Source organism: Canis lupus, chromosome 4, assembly GCF_048164855.1.
Source record: "Canis lupus baileyi chromosome 4, mCanLup2.hap1, whole genome shotgun sequence".
Taxonomy (NCBI): domain Eukaryota; kingdom Metazoa; phylum Chordata; class Mammalia; order Carnivora; family Canidae; genus Canis; species Canis lupus.
In genome coordinates this window covers 9,030,786-9,055,778 of record NC_132841.1, presented here as the reverse complement: position 1 = coordinate 9,055,778, position 24,993 = coordinate 9,030,786, and the positions used below count along the sequence as shown (strand labels likewise).

The 24,993-nt window shown below is 39.6% G+C and overlaps 1 protein-coding gene and 1 non-coding gene across 3 annotated transcripts in view; both read right to left on the bottom strand.

Annotated features, from left to right (window-relative positions):
- The window catches only part of EGLN1 (egl-9 family hypoxia inducible factor 1), a 57,364-nt gene that overhangs the window by 8,694 nt on the left and 23,677 nt on the right, over positions 1-24,993 (bottom strand). For both annotated transcript variants that reach the window (XM_072823083.1, XM_072823084.1), the window contains exon 2: positions 694-813. In XM_072823083.1, coding sequence (XP_072679184.1) covers positions 694-813 — 120 coding nt within the window. The remainder of the gene's footprint in view (positions 1-693; positions 814-24,993) is intronic.
- LOC140632801 (small nucleolar RNA SNORD35) lies at positions 13,655-13,740 on the bottom strand. Its single transcript, XR_012030486.1, has one exon. It is a non-coding gene; the product is annotated as a small nucleolar RNA SNORD35 (small nucleolar RNA).

Here is a 24,993-nt window from a genome sequence, read left to right as displayed (position 1 = left end):
AGTGAAACTCAGGCTAATATTAAGGAAATAAACATTTAAAACAAGAGAAAATTAAACGTACTGTACACCCTAATTGGCTTTAAAGGATTTGTCAGTATTGATAAACTTCTAGTTTTTTCCATAATCAGGAAAAGAAGGAATCCTGCCTCCAATATTCAATTCAATAACCCAATGCCAGAGAAGATCTCTACCAAAAGAAATAAGTAGAAAATAATCCACAATAATTATTTACATATAATCTCTCTCAAAAGCCATTATGAAACAATTATTCTCAAAGTGTTTTTTATAAAAGCTACTAAAAGTTATATATTTCAACAAAATACATTTTGTTAATAGTTAAATTCTGGGGGGCACCTGGCTGGCTCAGTCGGTGGAGCATGTGATTTTTGATCTCGGAGTCGTGAGTTCGAGCCCCACGTTGAGTGCAGAGTTTACTTAAAAAACAAAACAAAACAACAACAACAACAAACAAAAAAAAGTTAAATTTTGGAAGCATGCCTCAGAATCTGAAAATAAGGGAATCCACTTATTAAAACACATTATGTTCTACTTTACAAAGATCCACTTCTAATACTCAAAACTGAAACAAACATAAGTTTTAACTATTCCATGTGTTAAAGACAGTCTCCCTAAGAGGAGTATGAGTCTTAGTAGCTGTGGGAAAATAAATAAATGGTCAATTAAGTTGCATACCTTGGCATCCCAGTCTTTATTAAGATAATATATACATGTCACACATCTTCCATCTCCGTTTGGATTATCAACATGACGTACATAACCCGTTCCATTGCCTGGATAACAAGCAACCATGGCCTGTAATAATAATGATGATAATTGTAAAAGTCTATACACATTATGAATAAAAAGGCAAGACAACTTATAAAAGAAATCTGATTTTTGGTTACTCTCACACTTAAATTCTTCTAAATAAGAATCATATTTTGTAGATAAGAAGAGGCAAATATATTCTATGTTGGCACTTATAAAGAATACAAGGGCAGGTTGGTAAATAATCCAAGGCCTGGTGATATCTGCTTCACAGAGAAGGGAAGAACCCACATGGAAGATTTGGAGGTCAGAAGGATTGTAGGACCCACTTTCAGGATCTTTATTCATACTGATCATCAAGATCAAGTGAATTTTGTTCTGAGGATAGAAGGAGACTTCTATCCTCCCTGAGCTTACTGCAGAACACCTACAGTATTGTCAATCAAATACCTGATCTGGCACTGTCTCTGAATTTAGAAGGCCAACTCCAAACATTACATTTAATGTCCATGATTTAAAAAAAAAAAAGAAAAGAAAAAAAAAGAAAAGAAAAAGAAAAGAAGGCTAAGTGACAAATTAGCATGTGACTAATTCTTCAAACCAGAAAGAAAGTCATTTTTTGCTCAGATTATAACAAGATATAGTTCAGAAGATTGCTGGGTATTAAGCATGAAGGTGGAAAAGACATCCAAAATAAAAAGCACCAAAAGAACTCACATGCTCTAGGACTGTAGTACATAATAATCAACTGAAATTAGAAAGAGTGATTTAAAAGGCAAAAAACCTCAGAATTATGAAGAAAACAAAAAAGATGGTCAAGGTTACCACTTATTCCTGAAATCTTTTATTTCTCCAATTTTTTCATGTATTGTAGTCAGCCGATCAGTATTAATGTCTAGCAAGCACTTTAAACTTTAATGCTCAGTAAAAAAAAGACATTTTCATAGACACCCTGGACCTACTGCTCTTTCAGAAGCAGAATTTTTGGTGAGTATTTATTATGTCTCTATTTTTCCTGATTCCAGATAGAATTAAATGCTTTCTCTTGGGACTTGAAGTTGTAATAACAGGCAGAACAGCATAGGTTTAGTGGATTTAATAATGCTCGACAAAAGATAAACCCAAACAACTTCCCTGTCACTAGCTGCTAAGGAAAGGCACATGTAACAGATCTGGAATAGGAAGTATAAGAAAGTACCAATTTAACAGTGTTAATAAGCCCATCTGTTAATAAAGACAATTATGGCAAATTACATGACACATTCTTACCCATGGAAAAGAATGAAAACAAAACCAAACAAAACGAAAAACCCAACCTGAACTCTTCCCTAAAGTAGTCTCATCTCAAAAAAGTTCACTCAGGCCTCTCCAGCTGTCTGGTGACTTGAACATCTCTTATGCAAAGAACAAAGGGGAAAACTTTTCTTTGTTCATCGACCCCACCCCACTCCACCACCCCACCCCATCCATCCTATAGCAAACACCTCCTGAGCACCAACTATGTGTCTGAAAGGCCTTGGTGGGGGGAAAAAGGGGCAGTAACTACAATGACGAATAAAACAGTCCCTTGCTTTCATTTGTTATGGAGCCTAATGTGGTGAAATAAATAACCAATAAAGAAACATGTATAATATACAGTTAGGTGGTTATTTTCTCATAAAATTGAAGAGGATGCCAAGAAGATGATTTCTAGAATAGTGATCAAGATGTGAGTAGAGACTTCAATGAAGGGAGTGGCAAGTTGTGCAAATATCTGTGGGGTCAGCATTCCTGGCTGAGGGAAAAATAAGAACAAAGGCAGAAGTGGCTGCACCCAGTGGAAAACCATCACAGGCCAGCTGGACTGGAATGTGCCAGGGCAAACCATGGCGGTTCAGCAAGCCATGGTGAAGGCTCTGGATACTATTCTAAAAGTGACAGGAAGCCAATGGAGATATATCTGATCAATGCTTTAAGGTCAGTTTCAATTCTGTATGAATAAAAACTAACAAGTATGTAACCTCAGTACCACCCACTACCTAGGATTTATTGGATGTTGTATATTTGCCACATACTCTTCTAAGTAATTTATGTATACTAACTCATCTGACACAACTGTATGAGGAAAATAGTATCATCATTCTCATCTTCATTTAACTATTAAGGAAACAAGGCCCCGGGGGCGTGTGGGTGGCTCAGTGGGTTAAGCATCTGCCTTTAGTTCAGGTCATGATCTCAGGGTCCTGGGATCAAGCCCCGTATTGGGCTCCCTGTTCAGTGGGGAGTCTGCTTCTCCCTCTGCCCCGCCCCTACTGCTCATGTTCTCTCTCAAATAACTAAATTAAATCTTTAAAAAAAGGGAAACTGAGGCTCAGAAAGGCTAATTAATGTTCTCAATGTCTGTGACAGTAGGGCCAGGTATAAATGCAGGCAATGTGGTTTCAGAATCTACGCAATTAGCTGCTATGTGAGACTGAACAGAAAGAAGGTGGCTAACTGGCTACTGCAGTTTCTAGGAGAGAAACAAAAGGAGGCCGCCCAGGGTGGCAAAGTAGGGTAATTCTGAAGGCAGAAAACCAAGTGATTTGCTAATGGACTGGAAGTGGAGAGTAAGAATAAGAATAGTAAAGGATGGCTTTTTCTCCCTATGTAATGGAGTAAATGGGGTTAACATTTTCCAAAAATGGGAATACAACATGAAGGAATAGTTTTAATAACATGCATTGTGGAAGAAAAAGAGTTTCTCGGCAATGGTCGTGATGAGCAGACACCGCAGAACAGAACAGAGTCACAGACATGAAGATTATGTCTCAGTATGGGATCTGTGCCAGTCTCTTCTGAGCCACCTTCCTTGGCGCACTGGGTTATGAGGAGGTACTCGGAGTTGGTGACTGGTGGAGGGCTGTGGTGAATTGAGAAGAGACCAAACAAAACAAGTAGATTCTGCCCCAACCGTCAACTAGTGGCAGCACTTCTCTGCAGGCTGGTACATAACTGAGAAGAAAGCAAGATGGAGTTAAGAGTCCCAGAACACAGGCAGATAAGCCCCTCCACCCGAACAATTAGAGGCTATAGGAGAAGGACAGAGCCTAAGCACACCCAGAAAAAAGCAGACTGTAACAGAAAATCTGAGACCCAGGGGCCACATCCTAGAGGTTCTGGGGAAAGAAAAACCCTGTAGGAAACCTGCAAAGGCTTGGAAGGGTCACGAGTTTATTCAAATAACTAAATGGCCTAATGACACAGTGACACTGCATTTAGGAACTGATGTTTGTACTGAGGGTCCTCTCCATTTGAACTATAGAAAACATAAAAAGGGATTTCTCTGGGTATGGGCTTTAAGGAGGGCACTTGTTATGAGGAGCACAGGGTGATGTATGGAAGTGCTGAATATCACTATATCTGAAACTAAGGTAACCCTGTATGTTAACTAATAAATTAAAATAAAAACTTTAAAGAAAAGTGTAGTCTCATGAAATCTGGCAGCTACTAAGTTTACAACCAGTATTCATATTTAGCTATGATCTGCATCATCAAAATTTAGAGTTCCTTAAATGTAACACAGCTTTTCCAGTTTTGAAATAATATTCTTGCTCTATTTCTTAATTGGTAATTATGTTTTCCTGATGCATTTTATATACATTTGTGTAAAGAAGACTCTGATGTTGCTGTTCCTGTTTTGTTTGCTTTTAGTATGCAACTAGCATACTATTATTCATACGTTTATTAAATTCACTTTATCTTCTAATAATTTCTTGGTAAAGCAACTACTAACCACTCATGCTTTACTCATGAAGTGCTGCTTGAGCACCTTATTAGTCTAGATGTCACTGGCAGCTTTAAAAATTATTTATGCATTAACAGGAATTTAAATAAAAACTTAAAAAAAGAGAATGGAAAAAAAGTATTCATGGCATTCCTACCATATCACAGTACAACAAAGGCTGCTATAGTAGCTATCTGAAAGGACTTAAGTGGAAAGAAAAAAGCAAGCACACACAAAACAAATAATGAACTGAGTAGCATAAATGATAAACAAAAAGGATTCTGAGAAAAGGAAGTATTCATGTAGGATAAAATAAAATAAGGGAACGAGGCTTTGAGCTACATATAAGACCTAAGCTTATCTTGGAAGGACAGATGTGATTTGAAAAAGTGAAGTTAAGAAAAACCAAGTGTCTGAAGTTTACAAATACAGCGAACATTTAAGTGACAGTACAGTAGCTTTTAAGAAGTTCATTTCTTTATTCTAGGATTTACATGGAAGATATTATAAAGTACACTGCTTTGGTCTGAATGTGGGGCCCCCAGATTCATATGTTGAGATTCTAATCCATAAAGATGATGGCAACAGGAAGGGCCTTTGGGAGGTGCTTAGGTAATGAGGGTGAAGCCTTCAGGAATAGGATTAGTGTCTTAGAAGAGAGGCCTGGAGGGATCCCAGTCTCTTCTAACCATGTGAAGACACAGTGGGAAGTCATTAGCCATGAATCAGAAAGAAGCCCCTCACTAGAAGGGGACTGGCATGGTTGCCTTGATCTTGGACTTTTCAGCCTCCAGGACTGTGAACAAATAAATTTCTGTGGTTTATAAACTACCCAATCTGTTTTTTTTTGTGTGTTTTAATAGAAGCCCAAATGGACTAAATTACATCTATAAAAGACAAAACTGTTGCAACAGATTTATGTTAGATGTACCAGTTCTAAGGATAAGGAAATGCATGATAAAAGTCTATCAAGCAAAATTAAAATGAGATATATTAGAGATTGAAGTGATACTCCCTGGCTGTCCTGTCCTTTCCCAAGAGAAGCAGGCCCAGACATGATTCTGTATTCCTATAAGGTTTGGGGTAGAGGACAGCCCAGAATCTAGGCATTTGCCTGGAAAAGAAACAATGCAATTGCTCCTTCATAATTCTGAGGTATGTTCCTAATCTGCCATCTCTTTGAGATGCCAGCTTTAAATATTTCAATTTCCCACTGGGAAAAGCATATTTAAACATAAGCAAAACAATAAAATAGTATTTTTTCCTTTTTGATATGAAAATATACATGATTGAGGATGTTCTTAAGATAAGAAACACCATAAATTTGTTTTTCACTCTGAGAATAAAAGGAAGGAAGAGGTTTGTGATACCTCTTTGGAATCTGAAGACATTTCTGGCATTGGAAGACATGTATTCAGTATGAAGTTGAACCAGGAAACTTTAAAAAAAAATTTTTCCTTTTGAACAGAATTATTTTAAAACATTGATTCAAAGCTAAGAGAACTAAAATTTTATGGGCTATCAAAGTACTATTTTCCTTGAATGAGGGGAAATGGTTTACTATCTGAAAATTTATCCTATTAAAATGTACTGCCTAGGGGCGCCTGGGTGGCTCAGTTAAGGGTCCGACTCTTAATCTCAGGCTCAGGTCTTGATCTCACAGTCCTGAGTTTGAGCTCTCACATTGTACTCCACGCTGGGCATGGAGCCTACTCAAAAAAAAAAAAAAGTACAACCTAAGAATACATAGCATTGGCCCTTTTTGATGGTGACTGTGAACATTTAGTAAGAATTTACTGCAAGCCATGCACAGATTATTTCATTTAGACTTCACAACAAATTCAGCAGGTAGGTACAATTAATCTCTCCATTTTAGAGTTTAGAAAACTGAACTACGACGAGCATAAAAATCTTGCAAAGGTCACAGAGACTCTAAGTGGCAGACGTTGGATACAAACTGAAGTAGTCTGAAGAGAAAAAGTGCTCTGTCTGGACTCTTGTTCAATGTCTGGTTCCAGCAAGGTTTGTATTCAGATGACGGAGTTCAGATGAAATTGGGAACACAGGCTCCTATATGACTCCCCCAGCTGCTCTAATGCCATGGATGCATACATAATGCCCAATTCTTGAACATACAGATGTAGTACATATGGCGTTTTCCAACTCTATGGTACAGCTTTGACCATCCTAAAAGCACACCCACCCACCACCATATATCTGACTCAAATATGGGGAAAAATAGGTCATCAAAAGAGCTGAACTAAGAACATGTTGGTATTTACTGTAAGAATAACCTAATTTTAAACTGTAGTATTCAATTATGCCTGTTTAGGTAAATCTCATTTCAAAAAATATATATAATTAAAAACTTTATAAAAAGTCATGAGTTTTGTTCATTGCATTAATTAGCATGGGGTGGGTAATGGAGGAGGGCAATCTACATGCATTAAAAAATTTAAATCTCTTGACTTATTTGCTAATCTTTAATGTTGTAAATACACTCAGACTGTATGTTTTGGGAGGTACTTTTTTTCTAATCCACATTATGGCAAAAAATGAAACTCTCACTGAAAACCAGGCTTCAGCAATAGGAACAAGAACAGCTCCTCTTGGTTCAAGCCTCTAGTCCACACAGGGAGATAAAGACCCTCCGGAAGATCAGCACTGAGTGAGATGCATTAATTCCAAGTAGAAAGAGAAGAAAAGAAGGTCCTGAGAAAGTATCATGATAGATCATGGCAGAGTTTATGGAAGCAGCTATATCGGAACTAAGCTAAAAAGAAATATAAGTTGGAGAGAGTATTTCAAACAGAACAAATCATGTAAGGGAAGTTTTATTTATTTTTTTTAAAGATTTTATTTATTTATTCATGAGAGACGGAGAGAGAGACAGAGAGGCAGAGACACAGGCAGAGGGAGAAGCAGGCTCCATGCAGGGAGCCAGACGTGGAACTGGATCCTGGGTCTCCAGGATCACACCCCAGGCTGCAGGCGGCGCTAAACCGCTGCGCCACGGGGGCTGCCCATGTAAGGGAATTTTTATTATTTTTTTTATTTTTATTTTTTTTAATTTATTTATTTTTGATAGTTACAGAGAGAGACAGAGAGAGAGAGAGAGAGAGAGAGAGAGAGAGAGAGAGGCAGAGACACAGGCAGAGGGAGAAGCAGGCTCCATGCACCAGGAGCCCGATGTGGGATTCGATCCCGGTTCTCCAGGATCACACCCTGGGCCAAAGGCAGGCGCCAAACCGCTGCGCCACCCAGGGATCCCTAAGGGAATTTTTAAACGCAAGAAAATACAGAACACATTTGGTGACGAGGAATATTCAAAATTGCTAAAGCACAGAGTTGACAAGGAGGAAGAAAACTGAAAAGGTGAGAGGGGTCAGACTGTGGACAAACCTGAGTGCCTTCTTACTCTACCATTAAACAAAAGCCAGCATTTTGGGGCGAGGGAGCAACACGATCAGCACTGTGCATCAGACACACAACAAGTAGAATGTAAGATGATCTGGGAACGGGGACAGAAAAAGACCAGTCAGAAGGCAACCACTGTAGACAAAGAAAGGAAGCAGTCTGATGTAGCGGAGGTGCTTTGGGAAGGGTGGGGAACAGGGAGCAGGGGCTGAGGGGAACAGGGAGAGGTCATGACCATGAGGAAAAGGAGAGGACTCGGTAAGTGCTTCACAGACAGAACGGAGGATGAGGCTGAACCAAAGATGGTTCACAGGAGTTTGTGTCCAGCCGAGGCTAGGCCATTAATGGAAGTGGGGAGCATGGGCTTGGGAGAGGCCAGTGTTTTTTGGAACACTGAGTGTGCCACGCTGGTGGGCCCTCCCGGTGGAGATGTTCAAAAGGCAATTGGAAATAAGAGTCTGGAACTCTAAAAAGAGGTCATGGCTGGAGATGCAGACTTATGAGCCACCCTCATATGGGAAAGCTGAAGCCATATGGCTGCCAGAGATTGTCAAGAAGAGAACAGGGGACAGAGTCTCATGGAATAAACTCATTCAGAATAAAAATTCATTTAACTTTGCTTTCCTGATCATAGCAAAAAACCACTGAATAACCAGGCAAAAGCTAACTGTAAATGATTTAGGACTCATTTTTTACTAATTATTTGTAGATGAATTGTAAATGATAAATACATACTACAAAACAGGACTTATAATAAGGGCATTTAGATTGTTTCCGTAAAATGTTTTAAGAAGCTTCTTGCCATTATAAACAAAACTGTGATTGAAAACAGTTCTGGAGGGACGCCTGGGTTGCTCAGTGGTTGGGCATCTGCCTTCGGCTCGGGGTGTGATCCCAGACACACCGCATCGGGCTCCTTGCTTGGAGCCTGCTTCTCCCTCTGCCTGGGTCTCTGCTTCTCTCTCTTTGTGTTTCTCATAAATAAATAAATAAAATCTTTAAAGAAAAAAAAAAACCCGAAACAGTTTTGGAGCCCTGTTACTGTAAATGTCCTTGATACCTTTCTAAAAATTAAATTCCTAGAAGTGAATTATAAGGCTTTAAAATTCTTTTATTGCCACAATGTTCTCCTGAATGGTTCTACTAGTTTAAACTCCCACCAGTCTGTAGGAGTACACATATCCTCCCACTCATTTGCCAATTCTGGCTACTGAATTTTATTCTTTTAAAAACTCAATTTGATAGGTAAAAACTTATATTAATATTTTAATTTTATCTCAACTTGTGAAAGCAAACATTTTTCATATTTTTATTGGCCATTTAATTCCTGTTAACTGCTTACTCATATCCTTTATTCACTTCATTCTTTCTCTGTCGATTTTTTAAGAGCTTTTTAAGCTACTAGCTTTCTGTCATGTGACATGACAACAATTTCAACACTTTTACTATGCTCCTACAGAATATTTTAATACAAAATAGTTATTATTTGTGCAGGAAGGCAGAGTATAACCATATTAATTATTAATATAAACTGAAGTTTTAAGAAGTCCAAGAGACTTTCTGACTATATTCATAGGAATGTGAAAAATGCAGAGAAAAAAAAGCAAAGATAATAAATAGCATTGTTCCAAATTACTCCCCAAGTGGCTCAGGAATGATGGACTGCTTAACACCACACACACACACTACTTTCCTTACTCGGCCCTCATTCTAGTCCAAGAAAAAGAACTTCCATATACATTTAAAAATCAACTTGCTTTTAAAGACAATGCTCCCAATAGGCAGTGTGATCTAGATTCATATAATGATGCCTTATGAACTCTCTGTTTCCCTTTTAGGAATTGTAAAGTTATACTTTATAAATTAGGAAGCCATCTGATGAAGCAGTTTCTATTTGAGCTGTCTAGCCCTGCTGTCAGAAAAGAGACCTATAATTTGCTAACCTTGGCTCCAATCTCACAAACTATGCACAACTCTTCCCCGGGCTCCTAAGCAGGGCTCTGTATTTATGCCACTCACCCACAACCGCCCCTCTCACCCCCACCAACCACAAAATTGAGGAGGAGGACAGAGCAACCTCTTTCCCGTGAGGAGGTTGGATCCCAGGCAAGACTCAGCTTGATCCCCACCCAGGGAGTGGCATGATTTTATTTGAGCCCATGCAAGATGTCACTGGTAAGACACATACTCAGACAGCTATGGTAAAGCTGTTATGTCATTAATATAACTCCCTGGCGGAGTACACAACTTAGTATTAAAAGAAAAAAATAAAAACAGAACAAAATACTCAGCTGTTTAACATTACAAACATCTGCTTCAGCATTTCCCTAGACCTACTGAGCAGGTACTGCATTCTGCATGGGACTACAGGGATGAAAAGTTCAACACCTGTTTCAACACCAGACTCTAGAGGAGAGGTGTGATTTTAAAATGTTATTTACATCATTTCAGCATAGAGTGTAATGCATATTTATTTAATGGACTGGAGGGCATGGATTAGAAGTTCCTGATATTCCTCCTGGAGCAGGGAGTTAACATTTGCAAAACCACTACTGGATATACCAATCACTGGTTCATGTTGAAGTTGCTAACAAAAAAATCTCACTCCAGGGGCGTCTGGGTGGCTCAGATGATTAAGCATTTGCTCAGATCATGATCCCGGGGTCCTGGGATTAAGCCCCACGTTGGGCTCCCTGCTCAGGGAGCCTGCTTCTCCTTCTCCCTCTGACCCTTCCCCCTGCTCATGCTCTCTCTCTCTCAAATGAATTTTAAAAATCTTTTTTAAAAACCCACCTCACTTCAGTAGGATAAGTCAAATTCTCATCTCTCCTCAAATCCAGAGGATATGGTAATTAGGATAATAGATATCAGAAATGACTACAGCAGTAGAAAAGAGTGGAGTTCAGGATACATGGTTTGGCTATAGTACCATAAAGGGGACCACTGCTCTTACATGAGCACATACATATGAATCTAATGAACTCTGTGGTGTATATTCTTTGGAATTGTACCCAGGGCTCAGGGTTCCTGCTGGTTCTGTGATTAGTTCCATATAAGGGAATTTTGTTGTCTGATCCCAAGTAGGTTAAACTGAATCCTACACCCAGATTAGCACTTCTACCTAGAATAAAACTTTCATAAAAGGTATCGGTCAGAGTTCCTAGAAGAATGGAGAGGAGGGACTTTATTTAGTTTAGAAAACAGTTTGTAAGACTATTTTTTGCACTTGCTGGCTAATAAATTTTTGTATGTGTGGCAGAGTTCAGTCTGAATTTTGCTTTCATAGTAATGTACCTTTTAAAAGTTATGTTTTAGGGGAGTAGATCTATGGTGTTCACTTATCTGTAGCTTGCAAACATGAGCAGTATCTCTCAAAAAGAACTTAATACCCACACAACTGAACTGGCTCAAGTTGCATCACAACAGGGAAAAGTCATGCGAAAACAACCAGGACAGTGTAATAAACACGACACAAGGTACCTAGATAGCAAAGATGATTAATGCTCTCATGGAATGGGGTATAGAAGATTCTGCAGACAAAGTGACATATGAGCACAATTTTGAAGGATAAAAATACCAGGTGTCCAGAGTAGGGAGAGAGTCCAAGTAGAGGGAACACCCTAAGAGGAATGCAAATGTGAGAAGTGTTGAAGGATGAAGTGCACAATGAAGAGCATCAGAAGATGTGGCAGGAAGGCTCCTACTGACTTTCAAAGGAGCTTTGTCTTACAAGCCAGTGTAGCCATGTGTGTTCAGTAAGAATCACTTGGTGGACTTCTGAAAGTATGATGCCCAATGCCTCCACTTAAAATAATGATTTAGTAGGTATAGAATGAGACCTGGGATCTTGGAATTTTAAACAAGCACTCCAAAGGGTCAAACTTCGAATAATGATAGCAAAATAATCCAATTTCAGTCTGAGTACGGGGGGGGGGAGATGTGGGAGATCAGGGGTTCAGTTCTAAACATGTTTAGTTAGGGTATGCGTAAGGTACAGTTACAGGAAGACAATCCCTGCTCTAAAAGAACTTATATTCCAGTGGAACAGAAAGGAAAACTAATCATTTTAACACAACCAACAACTAAAATGATGCCTGTCAAAGGGGCACCTGTGTGGCTCAGTTGGTTAAGTTTCTAATCTTTGGCTCAGGTCATGATCTCAGAGTTCTGGGATCAAGCCCTGTGTCAGGGTCCCTGCTCAGCAGAGAGTCTGCTTCTCCCTCTCCTTCCCTATCCAGCTTGTGTTCTCTGCTCTCTCTCAAACAAATAAATCTTAAAAAAATAAATGACCAGGTCAGGCACTGAATATTATTACACTGCAGGGGCAGTTGGGGTCAGAGAAAGCTTCTTGAAAAATGGGTCTTGAAAGAAGACTGTGAATTAGCCAGGCAAAAGAGAGAGAGGAGAATGTTCCAGGAAAAGAAAAAAGTCACAAAGACAACAGACAGCACGGTGTGTGTGCATGTGCATGTCCTGCATGTAAATTGCAAGCAAGGGGGAGCCCAAAGCACCAGGCCAGTGGTGTGACAGATGAGGCAGGATGTATCCAAGGCCACGCCCTGGAAGGTTAGTGTGCTCCTTGATAGTTAACTTGCACTTCATCTTACAGGTTAACAGGGAGCCACTGAAGAGTTCTCAGCAGGGAAGTGATATTATCAACTCTAGGTTTTCATTTACTTGAGCAGGTGACTTGCGAGGCACATTTCTGAAGCACAGCTATGAAGTAATGAGTCTGCTTTTCTTACTGGAGCTGGTAAACCACAGCTATTTCCTTTTGTGGGTTATTCTCTACAGGAATGCTTGTGTTTTGTTCTTGATTTGATATTCTTGATGCAGAATTAATGCAATAACAAAAAGCTGTTTTTTAAAAAATTTCCCCAAATGAATGCAACTCATATGAAGTACTTAAAAGTGTCAAGATAGCCCCAGGCTTACTGCTTGGACAGATATTCAATAATTGCTAAAATGCTCTTTTTGGTTTAAGACTTAAATGCATAGACTCAGGACTCCTTAGCTGAAAAGACTGGTCATAAAAACATACAAATCAGACTCTTAAGAAATCAGTAACTCCAATAATGAGCCGACTTTTTCAATAATAATAGCAATAGCACAACCCCCTTTGTAGGTAGAAAAGCAAACTCTTCTAGAAAGCATTTGTGGTGTGAATGACAGAGATTCAAGTCACATGCAGCCTTTGCAAATTTATTTTACAGAGCTTCCATATGATGCATCTCATATTCATCTCATTCCTGCAACGACTCCATGAGTTCTGTGGGAAAGTCGAGGTCTCCATTTTACTAATAAATCTATCTGGGCCTTGTTGGCAGTGCTGAAGCGCTTCTTCTGCCAGCCATATTTTTGCACAGGAGTGTAATCACTGCAAGGACCAGATCTGGTCCCAGAAAATAATGATGGCCCCGTTTCAAATAACACTAACCTCTACTCTGCTTTTATCACTTTGAAGGAGTTTAATGTTCTTTGCTTTCTGCATCATTCTTAGAAAAGTTGCTGGATTACTTATAAATAACCATACCCAGACACCCTTGTAATATTTCTCTTCTGGGTTTCTTCCATCAATTTTGGACTCCTATGAGGCAGATCTTATTAATCTGTGCTAAATACAAGTGCTCAAATCTCTGTTGAGTAAATCAATTAATGATGAAGGGTAGAGAGAAAGGGGAGAATAACTTCAACAACTTTAATACGATTTATTGATTATTTTTTCTTCTGGCATCAGCTGTGCCAAGTGGCTTTCTCAGCAGTGCCCAGGGTGAGCACCTGAAGACCACTGTGAGAAGACATCATCTATACTTTAAAACCGAATACAAGTTGAGTTTTATCATCTTATGCTAAAAGTTGACAGAGGTATTTACCAGGTTATGAGTAATAAATCAGAAGTTCAACAACCATCCATTTGCACAGGAAACAACCATCCGTTTGCACAGGATGACACACATATATTATATACACTATGTATATGTGTGTGTGTGCATGCACGTGTACATAAAGAAGGATAGTTATTAAATTATGCCAAAAGACCGATTTTCATTCAGTACCATATAGCTTTATTCTGGGTGTAGGCACAGCTTATTTTTAAGAATGTTCAAGTAGGAGAATGCTTGGCTGGCTCAGTGAGAGAAACACAGGACTCTTGATCTTGGGGTCATAAGTTCGAGCCGCATGTGGGGTATAGAGATTACTCAAATTAATTTTTAAAAAACACCAAAAATCTTAAAAAAAAAAAAAAAAAAAAAAAAAGGATGTTCAAGTAGGGGTGGCCTGGCTGGCTGGCTTAGTCCATAGAGCATTCTACTCTTAATCTCAGGATTGTGAGTTCAAGCCCCACGTTGTGTGTAGTGGCTACTTGAAAAAAAGAATATTCAAATGTACCTAGTGAGTGGTTTAGGAAAAGAATTCAAATAGAATATGAGATTTCCATAACAACCATTAAGAAGTGAAGTTCTCTAAGCCTTTATATCTAGTAATTTTCAGGTATATTGACAATAACTAGCAACCTCCAGTATTTCTCTCAAACCCTTGTTCCCAGCCTTGTTCTGATGCCACCAGAACAATCATCTATGCTACCCTGCTTTTTAGAGCCACCTGCTTCTTTGATCCATAGTTTTCTGCTGGCCCAGGCTCAGTCTTTATGTCACAATGTTTACTGAATCCTACTGATGACTGATTTCTACCCTGCTCCTCTGATCAACATTATATGTCAGTCTACTGTACCTGAAGTTCTATAGACTACGATCCAATATTATGTCCAAATGTGCTGTTGATACAAGAGGAAGTTTTGTTTTGGTTCTGGGTGGGGCCCAGTGACTCTAACCAAAGGGACCATAAGATAAAAACTGAGGACCCGTGCTCTAAGGATAGGAATTTGAAGAGAATGTTGCAAGAAGTCTTAAGGTGAAGTATTAAACGTGAGGCTCCGGGGCAGCCCAGGTGGCTCAGCGGTTTAGCGCCGCCTTCGGCCCAGGGCCTGATCCTGGAGACCCGGGACTGAGTCCCATGTCAGGCTCCCTGCATGGAGCCTGCTTCTCCCTCTGCCTGTGCCTCTGCCTTTCTCTCTCTCTCTCCCTGCCATCCCTGTGTCTCTCATGAATAAATAAATAAAATCTTTAAAAAAAAAGTGAGGCTTCCCTTTTGCATAAAATTTGAGAGAATTTTTAATAAATTAATTATGAAGAACCAACTTGGTTGATAAAATGGTGAGATGTGAGTTGAGTAAACTAATAGTTTGCTTCTCTTTGAATCTGCATCTAGGCCTGTGTCAACCTGGGAGGAGAGTCTATTGTCTTTAGTCTCTAACCAATTAATCTACATTTTTATCAATGATTTTGAATGAAAAAAAAAAAAAAGGGATTTCTCAGTATAACTTTTCTGAATAGGGAAAGTTTAGATAAGTGCACTTTACAGGAAAACCACCACCAATGGCTGAGGTATTACTATGTGTCAGTCACTGCATGAGGAACTTTATATTAGTTCTTTCATTTAATTCTCAGAATCCCTGTGAGATAAGTATTATGCTCATCATGTGGAGTAAACTATACAAAGGGATAAGACGATTTGGCAGAACAGATATCCTAAAAACAAAACAAAAAATCCAGGAGTTCTGGTTGACCATAAATTTAAACTAGCCACTATGTTGCTAAAAAGCTATGGCTACCTTAAATAGTTCTACTAGATTCTATACTACTTAGGCCCTATTCATTTCTGGGGATACATTAGAGTATTTTTTTTTAAATGGCTAAAATCGTGAGGGCAGTGTCCAGTAAGGAACAGTGGCAGGATGTGAATAGGTTTAGCCTGGAGAAGACACATTCCCGGTGGACTGTAATCTCCGGAATACAGGGACTGAGTCAGATAAAAATAGCACCACATTTTACGTAGTGCTTTCCAGTTTGCAAAATGGCTTTTACCTTACACACAAAATAAAGGAAGCACACTGAGATTAAGAAGACTGGGACCTGAAGCCAGAGTGCCTGTACTCAAACTCCAATTTTGCCCCTTCCTGCCTGGGGTCACTCTGGACAAATTATTTAACTTTTCTGTGCCTGACTTTGTCTGTAAAGTGAAAATAACAACTGTATACCTGCATGGTAAATGAACTAGTACATAAAAAAGTGTTTAACAACACTGCCTGGTGCAAAGGCAGTGTTAATGTTGGACAGCTATGGGGTGCTGGATAAATCCCAAGCCTCCAGAGCTATGACCTCATTCTAAAAATTAGGATTATCACTATCTACTCATAAGACTAGGAGTTAAACAAGACAACAAAGGAAAGTGTTCTATAAATCTTAATTCTTTTTTTGTTTCATAAACACCTTCATCAGAATGCCTGGGTGGCTCAGTGGTTGAGTGTCTGTCTGCCTTTGGCTCTGCGCATGATCCTGGGTCTGGGGATCGAGTCCCACATCAGGCTCCCAGGGAGGAGCCTGCTTCTCCCTCTCTATGTCTCTCTCTCTCTCTCTCTCATAAATAAATAAATAAATAAATAAATAAATAAATAAATAAATAAATAAATAAATAAATACACACCTTCATCATAATCTCTAAGAGAGCCTATTATGCTCCAGGCACTATGCTAAGTATAATTATCTCGTTTAATCCTCACCAACTATATAAAATGCCTACTTCTATGATCTTCACTTTTCAGACAAGGAAACAGGCCTAGAATGGTTAATTTATATGAGGCTGCAGAGCTAAGCTGTCAGCGAGATTGAGAACTCAGGTGTGCTAGACTCTGTAGCCCAGCTTAGAGCCTCCATATGTATATAGGCTTTTCACTTACACATCTCAGCAGCTAACAACATGCCTACTAGTAAAATGCCTCATATGTATAAGATGTTTGATAAATGTTTCCTTAATTAAATTAATGAATGTTAGCAGTCTTCAATTTGGTGCAACTGTTGTAAGGAAACAGGATATGTAGAAAAGCCTCCATTCCTGCTCCATGTGCCAGTACGTGGGGGGGTTGATCTTGGATCACATCATCTGAGCCCAGGTTTCTTTACTTCTAAGATAAGGAACCTGGACTATACAATCTTCCAATCTGGTTCAAAGACTACATGGTTCCATCTGGCAACACTTCTGATATAGCAAAGATTTAAAATAAAAATTCTAGAATTTCAAAACTGGAAGAGACCACAAAGGTCTGGCCCAAACCCTTTAGACAGGGGAATCCCAAAAGACAAAAATCTGGGTTTCCGAATCAATTTCCAAATCTACATTGCTTCTTCTGTAATGACACAGAGTAGACATTTTAAACTAGATTAAAAGAAATATATAAATGGTATCACAAAGTCCAAAAATAATGGGTACCAAAGTCAAATGGTATTTAGTAACTTTTATATTCTAAAATCTCTTTATTAGTCACTATAAAATATCAATGTTTATTGCTTAAAATAGCATTAAAGATTAAGATATTAAAACACTAAGATATTTATTATCTTTTAATTTTGTTAATACCCAATTCTAATAAATAACAAGGGTAGCCTCAGAATAAATTATTTGGTAATAAAAGACTTGCAGTAGCACAAATTAACTTAAAAAAAAGTTGTTTTTTTTTTTTTTTTTTTTTGAGAAAGAGTGCGAGTTGGGGGTAGGGTGGCCAGGAGGGGCACGGGGAAAGGAAGAGAATCTCAAGCCGACTTCCTGCTGAGCATGGAGCTCGAGGCAGGGATCAATCCCACACCCTTGAGATGATGAACTGAGCCTAAATCAAGAGTTGGATGCTTAAATGACTGAGCCATCTAGGCATCCTAGCTTCTTTACTTTTTTTCTTAAGATTTTTTTATTTTTTTTATTTATGATAGTCACACACAGAGAGAGAGAGAGGCCCAGACACAGGCAGAGGGAGAAGCAGGCTACATGCAGGGAGCCCAATGTGGGACTCGATCCTGCATCTCCAGGATCAGGTCCTGGGCTGAAGGCAGTGCTAAACCGCTGAGCTACCCGGGCTGCCCAGCTTCTTTATTTTTAAAAGCATTTATAGAAATACTGGGTAAGATTTTGAAACTATTGTTACAAAGGCTAAACAAATAACAGAAAAATTTTCATAATCTCGAGACACACTAAACTACAAAAATTCAACTACAATTTTATATTTTCAAGGATATATAAAGTCTTAAAAAAACGAGTACTGGGGCTAAATATAAAAAAACACTAGGACATGAAACTATAAAACACAAAACATTTTAAGAGAAAAAAATAAGAGTTTAATTTTAAAAAAGCAATCTCCACTATAACACTTAAGGTAAATGTTATTTAAGACATATTATAAATTATTTATTAAGCATATTATATAGAACAAATGGCCTAGATCTGTCTGATTCACTATGCTCTCACTCACCATAAATCCATTAATTTTAATGCACAAGATGTGAAAATACAGTGAGAAAACTACAAAGAAAATGTTACAGTGGTATGGACAGGGTAACCGACATATAGTATAATGGTCAAGTATAGTAAGGTCTAGAATTGGCAAGTCTGGATTCAAATCTCAGCTCTACTACTTACTATCTCTATGTGGGCATAACAACAATGTACACCCCCAAAGGGACATTATAAGGATTAAAAATAGAATGCAGGGGATCCCTGGGTGGCTCAGCGGTTTAGCGCTTGCCTTCAGCCCAGGATGTTATCCTGGAGACCCAGGATCGAGTTCCGCATCAGGTTCCCTGTATGGAGCCTGCTTCTCCCTCTGCCTGGGTCTCTGCCTCTCTCTCTCTCTCTGTCTCTCATGAATAAATAAAATCTTAAAAAAAAATAGAATGCATATTGCACCTGGTATCCAGTAAACACCCAATAAATGTGCGCTATTAGCATCACTGCCAGTTATGCTTCTCAAACGCTGACACAGGAGGATGTCATCCCTGCCCATGTGCTAACATCTACTTTTGTCTTCCCGGTACCCATTCCTCCTCATCCTTGGGCAAAATGGACTTGTGGTCCTCAATCCTATTTGGGTGAGCTTCACTCTCTACCCTCTGGTGTGAGCATGTCAAGCCTGATCAGAAACCAGTTCAGAAATGGGCACATGACCCAAACCAATTGGAACCAGTGGGACTCAACTCCAGGATTTTATTTGGAGCTTTCTTCTTATGTACATCCTAGGATATAAAGCTAAAACTACTGGGGCCAACTTGCTATCACATGAAGAAAGCTTGCAAGAGAATAATGAACAGGAAAGAAGAGCTGAGAAAGCAAGTTTTGATGGTATTATTTGTGCCCTTGGTTTCAACTGTGACAGAAGGTTGATCACTAGGATTTATAGTTATGGGGACCAATAAATATCTTTTTTGGTCTGCTCAAGTCCCTTTAAGGGATTTTTCATTTTGTTTTTGACATTTGCATCTGAGATCTAACACATCTGGTATCAGTCACCTCCCAGAAGCTGGTGGCCAAGGATGCAGTAAAGCTGACATAAAGGGCATGGGTTTGAAATCAGCAACATCTGGTTTCTAATCCTGATTCTACCACTCATTAAACACTTGAACCATGGGCAATCTGTTTAAGCCTACCTCCTCATCTGTGAAGTGGTTTGATACCTGCCTCAAAGAGTTCGTAAGAGAGGCACCTGGCTGGCTCAGTAAAAAGAGCATACGACCTTTTTTTTTTTTTTTTTTTTTTTAAAGATTTTATTTCTTTATTCATGAGAAACACAGAGAGGAGAGAGAGAGAGGCAGAGACACAGGGAGAGGGAGAAGTAGGCTCCATGCAGGGAGCCTGACATGGGACTTGATCCTGGAACTCCAGAATCACGCCCTGGGCTGAAGGCGGGGCTAAACCGCTGAGCCACCTGGGCTGCCCGAACATACGACTTTGATTTCTAAGTTGTGGGTCCAAGCCCCGTGTTGGATGTAGAGATTACTTAAAAATAAATAAATAGGGATGCCTAAGGTGGCTCAGGTGGTTGAGTGGCTCTTGGTTTCAGCTCAGGTCATGACCTCAGGATCCTAGGATCAAGCCTGGTGTGGGGCTCTACGCTCAGTGAGGACTATGCTTGAAAATTCTCTCCCTCTTCCTCTGTCCCTCTCCCTGCTCTCTCTGAAATAAATGAATAAATCTTTAAAAATAAATTAAAAAAAAAAAAAACCTGGGTTGATGAGAGGATAAATGTGACAATGCCTATAAACTGGTTGGCCTCCACCTAAAAAGGAGTAACACTCAATTAGTAGAAGCTATTACTATATTATTGATCTCAAATTGATCTTCATATCTGATGTAAATCCAATGTCTGTATTTCCAGAGGTTTAGCCATCTTCACCTACATAGTCTTCATCCTTAAATTTAACATTGCCAAATCTCATATTAACTTATCTTCTCCACACACACCCCCATCACTCCCTCTGCCCCTCCAAAAAAAAAAAAAAAAACCCTCATTAAGGATCAATTCTTCACCAATTAATAAGATGTGTTCCAAGTGGTCTCTAATTTCTAATTCTAGGATCCTAGGAATCATTCTAGACTGACCCTTCTTGCCTGTTAGCCAATCCATCACTGAGTCCCACTAAATCTTTGTAGCCTGACAGCAAAGAATGTTCCTCTTCCTGGTGGATAAGAACAAGGGCAGGACCCCTCCAACTCCAGGATGTGCGACCTTCTCACTGGCTTTTCAAGGAGACCTTCGATCCTCTTATCCTGCCTTCTCATCTTTTTCCTTGTGGCTTCATCTCTTTCCAAATCCAGGATGGATTTCTTGCCAGCTCTCTTTATTTTTTCCCTAACCTCACTCTGCAAACTAGCAAATGTAAATGAATCCAATCTTTGTAACTTTTACACCCAAGCTACCTACCAAGCACTACTGTAGGCTGTCTCAGCCCCGACTTTTTAATTCACTAGGTGGAGAGGTTTCCCATTTATCTGAGGTAATTAAGGCAATGAGGTAGAAACTTCTCAGCTTCTTACTCCCATGTTTCTCAATGCATCCTGATGTAAAAGCCCCACCACCTCATTTCCCTTAATCAGAAAGCTGATGTGTACACAGGGCTAATCCTGCCTCCTACAGTGCTTCTGCAATGTTAACACGCATACACATCACCCGGGGACCATATTAAAAATCCATATTCTGATTCAGAAGGTCTGAAGCTGGGGCCTGAAAATTCTGCATTTCTCACAAAACAATACTGCTTATTTGAAGCAACATTTAGAAAAATAGGATCTAGACTCTATCTTGTTTCATCTCCTCAGTGACCTTTTACTCCAAGTCAACAATTTTATCCCTATGTCTTCACATACGCTTCTCTATCAGCTGCTCCTTCCCCCAGCATTGAACAAACCTGTCTCTTCTACTTTAAAATAATCCCTCCTTTGCTCCTCCTCTATTAGCCACCATCCAATGTTTTTAACTGCTTGGCTCCACAGTTTCTATGAAGAACACTTTATGTCAGTGGTTCTCAAACTGTCTTTGTTCACAGAGTAATTAATATCTCAGCAATTTTTTCATGGAACTTCTAAGCTAAAAGAAATACCTATTAGTTCTCTTTATTAAGCAGAATGGGCCAAACCACTTGGCTGGTATAAAAGTCCTAACAATTTTGCACCTTGGGGGCCCTGTGTAACTTTTCCAACCTTGGAATCAAGTTGGACACAACAGCCTCATTTCCTGTTTCACTGTTATTTTTAGGCAGTACTTACTTTTTTAAATCAGAATTAGCACTGAAACCTAGCTTCCAAAGGTATGACATCAAGGAAAGGAATACAGTGATTTAATAACTGTACCATCTGAGAGATGTTGCCGTATTTCCTTTGAAATTTAAAAATATTCCACAGCATCCCTGTGAGTCTGCTGCAGTGCCCTGCGGAGCCTCAATGCACAATTAGGGAACTGTGGGTGTAGGCAGTCCTCAGAATCGCAGCATTCCCACTGCTTAAGAGGTGGCTGGAAATGCAGAACCTGGAGACTTACTCCAGACTCAATGACTCAGACTACTTTCACAAAATCTCCAAATGACTAAGACAGCACTAAAGTTTGAGAAGGCTGGTTTAGAGTCCCTGCCTGCCATCTTACTTTTACCATTCTGACTTAACTCACTGCTTTCCAAGGACGTGCCTCAGGACTCCAATGAAACTGCCATGGGCAAAGTCCTCCCCCTTTTCAATGAAAGCAAAACATATCTTTCAGTTCCAATCCTAATGAAACCTCTCTGCTGTGTTTGATACTACTGATCTTCTTCTTGTACCTCTATTCTTCCTTGATTTCTAAAACAGTCTTCTAGTTTTCTTCTTTTTCTTCTAATACTGCCAAATTCCCTTCCACCCCTTTCTCCACCAATGAAGTTTGTTCCCCCTAAGGCTTCTGTAATTAGCATTACTCCTTGCTCTGTAAACCTCTTCCCTCAGGGGACTGCATTCAATCCTGTCTGTGGTTTTAGTCACTATCTATAGACTAACCACCACAGTCCAGAGGGCTCTCTGGAGTCTTAGACATCTAAACCAATTTCTACTTCTATGCAGAACACAGGCATAGTAAGCTCAGCTATGCCAAAACCCCTTACTTGCCGGTCTTCCTTGGCCTTCAGGTAGCTCGGCTTCATATACCCTTTCCTTTACCAAATGGTATCCTTGTTCAACCACTTCTCCATGTACCTTCCCCTCCACAATCAGTTAAACCAAACATCCTTGCTTGGTCTCGAATCTGTCTGAATCTCTCCATCCTCATTACCCCTCTCTTAAAAGAGGTCTTTATCTTTTGCTTGGAGTCCTGTAACAGCCTCCTAACTCACCTCCCTGCCTCCAGGATGGCCACGTCCTGCTCCAAACCCTTCTCTGCGCCCCACCCAAGTAAGTTTTCTAAAATTAAAATCTGGTGTCACTGCCTTCCTCTAAATCTTTCAATGGCTCCAATGCCTAGCAACACTTTTCAAACTTTTCCAACTGCTTTAGAAAAGTTTGTAAATACAGATCTAAGAAGCTCACCACAAACAAGAAACTTCTTGCAAGGCTCAGTTTCATCTTAAATAGTCATTTCAACTTTACTTCTAGTCTGTAAGTAGCTATCTATGTTATTAAAATAATCTTTTAAATTACTTATCAGTTAAAACTACTTAACTTTTTCCAAATGATAACTGAGTAAAACTGACACTCAAGGAAGATACACCTGTTATCTGTGGTTTCAAATATCCTTTGGCACAATGCCACTAGGCCAGGGGTTGGCAAACTACAGTCTCAAGCCAAATCTGGCCCCTCACCTATTTTTTTAAAAATTTTTATTTATTTATGATAGGCACACAGTGAGAGAGAGAGAGAGGCAGAGACACAGGTAGAGGGAGAAGCAGGCTCCATGCACCGGGAGTCCGACGTGGGATTCGATCCCGGATCTCCAGGATTGCACCCTGGGCCGAAGGCAGGCGCCAAACCACTGTGCCACCCAGGGATCCCTCACCTATTTTTATAAATAAAATTCACTTGGTATAGCCAAAGTTCAGTCATTTATGCATCATCTATAGCTCTTTTCAATTATGACAGCAGAGCTGAGAGGTGCAACAAGTATGACAACAGAACTGAGAGGTGCAACAAAGACCAAGTAGCCCACAAAGCCAAAAATACTATCTGGCCCTTTGGGAAAGTCTACAGACCCCTGCATTTGACCTTGAGTACTGTTAAGGCTGGAACTGTGCTTTACTTATCTTTATATCCGAGCACAGGTCTAGAGAAAGTACTAAAAAATATTTAACTTAAGGAATTAGAATACAGCCAGGAAGACTTCTAAGGCCCCATAAGGGATGTGCCCATAAAGTTGCAGCAGAATGCCTCCAAGCCCTAAGGAAGACATATAGGGCCAGAGATGGTCCTTCATCCCCCAGTGAACTCTGAAAGGCTGAGATGAAGTAGGGAAAATAGTATCCTACTCTACAGAGGTCAAAACACATTCTGAAGTAACTGACAGGCCCATCAGACCTAAAGCCACCTCCCCGAAGAACTTCTGTATAGCACCATATCACTCACACATGCGTCTGGTGGCATCTAAGAGTTAGGAGCTATATTATTCAGAGTAGCTGCTATAAAAACTAGTCTTTCTGGAGTCTGTGCAATTGCATCACATTTTTCTTCTCCAAATAGTGGGAAACAAAACACTTAAAACCAAAATATTTTATTGAAGGGTAAGAAAGATTGAAGGCCACTAAGAAGATTGCCCTACTTTGCAATCAATATTAAAAAAAGAGAATCATTTGAAGAAATATGTAGAGTGTCGGGAGGAAGGGAGAGAGAGAGGGAGGGAAGAGAAGAACATTAAGGAAGATACAGAGTGCTTATTACTCTAGGATCTTAACCAGCAAAAGAACCATGAGATGCCCTAATTAAAGCATGGCATATCCTAGGGACAGGAGGTAGTTCCACTTGCTAAAATAAAGAATTTTATTAAGAGAAAAATAAAGTGAAGGGCACCTGGGTGGCTCAGTGGTTGAGCACCTGCCTTAAGCTCAGGTTGTGATCCCGGGGTCCTGGGATTGAGTCCCACATCAGGCTCCCCATGGGAAGCCTGCTTCTTCCTCTGTCTTTGCCTCTCTCTCTATCTCCCTTGAATAAATAAGTTAAGAGAGAGAGAGAAATGAAGTGAAACTTAGGCCACATAATAGCAGGTCTTACATTCTCTGCTAAGGAATTTGGGCTCCATTTTTCAAGCTACTGAATGCCCGAAGTCTTGTAAGCAAGCACAGATAACAATCTGAGCTGTCATTTAGGACAGGAGTCAGCAAACTCTGGCCTGTGGGCCAAATCTAACCCATCACCTGATTTCTAAAATAAAGTATTACTGAAATAAAGCCACATTCATTCATTTACATATTGTCTAAGGCTGCTTTCTCATTACAATAGCAGAGCTGAGTAGGCTTTAGGAACACAAAGCCTAAAATAACTATTTATTTAGCCTTTTGGGGAAAATCTGCTGATCTCTCACTTTGGGAATATGACTCTGGTAAGGGAAAATGAATGTAAAAAATAGATTAGAAGGACAAGGGATAATGGAAGTGGGGAGATGACATTTGTGGCTACCAGGAAAAAACACAAACAAGGTAATGAAGATCTAAATACAGTAGTGTGAATTGTAGGCCAAA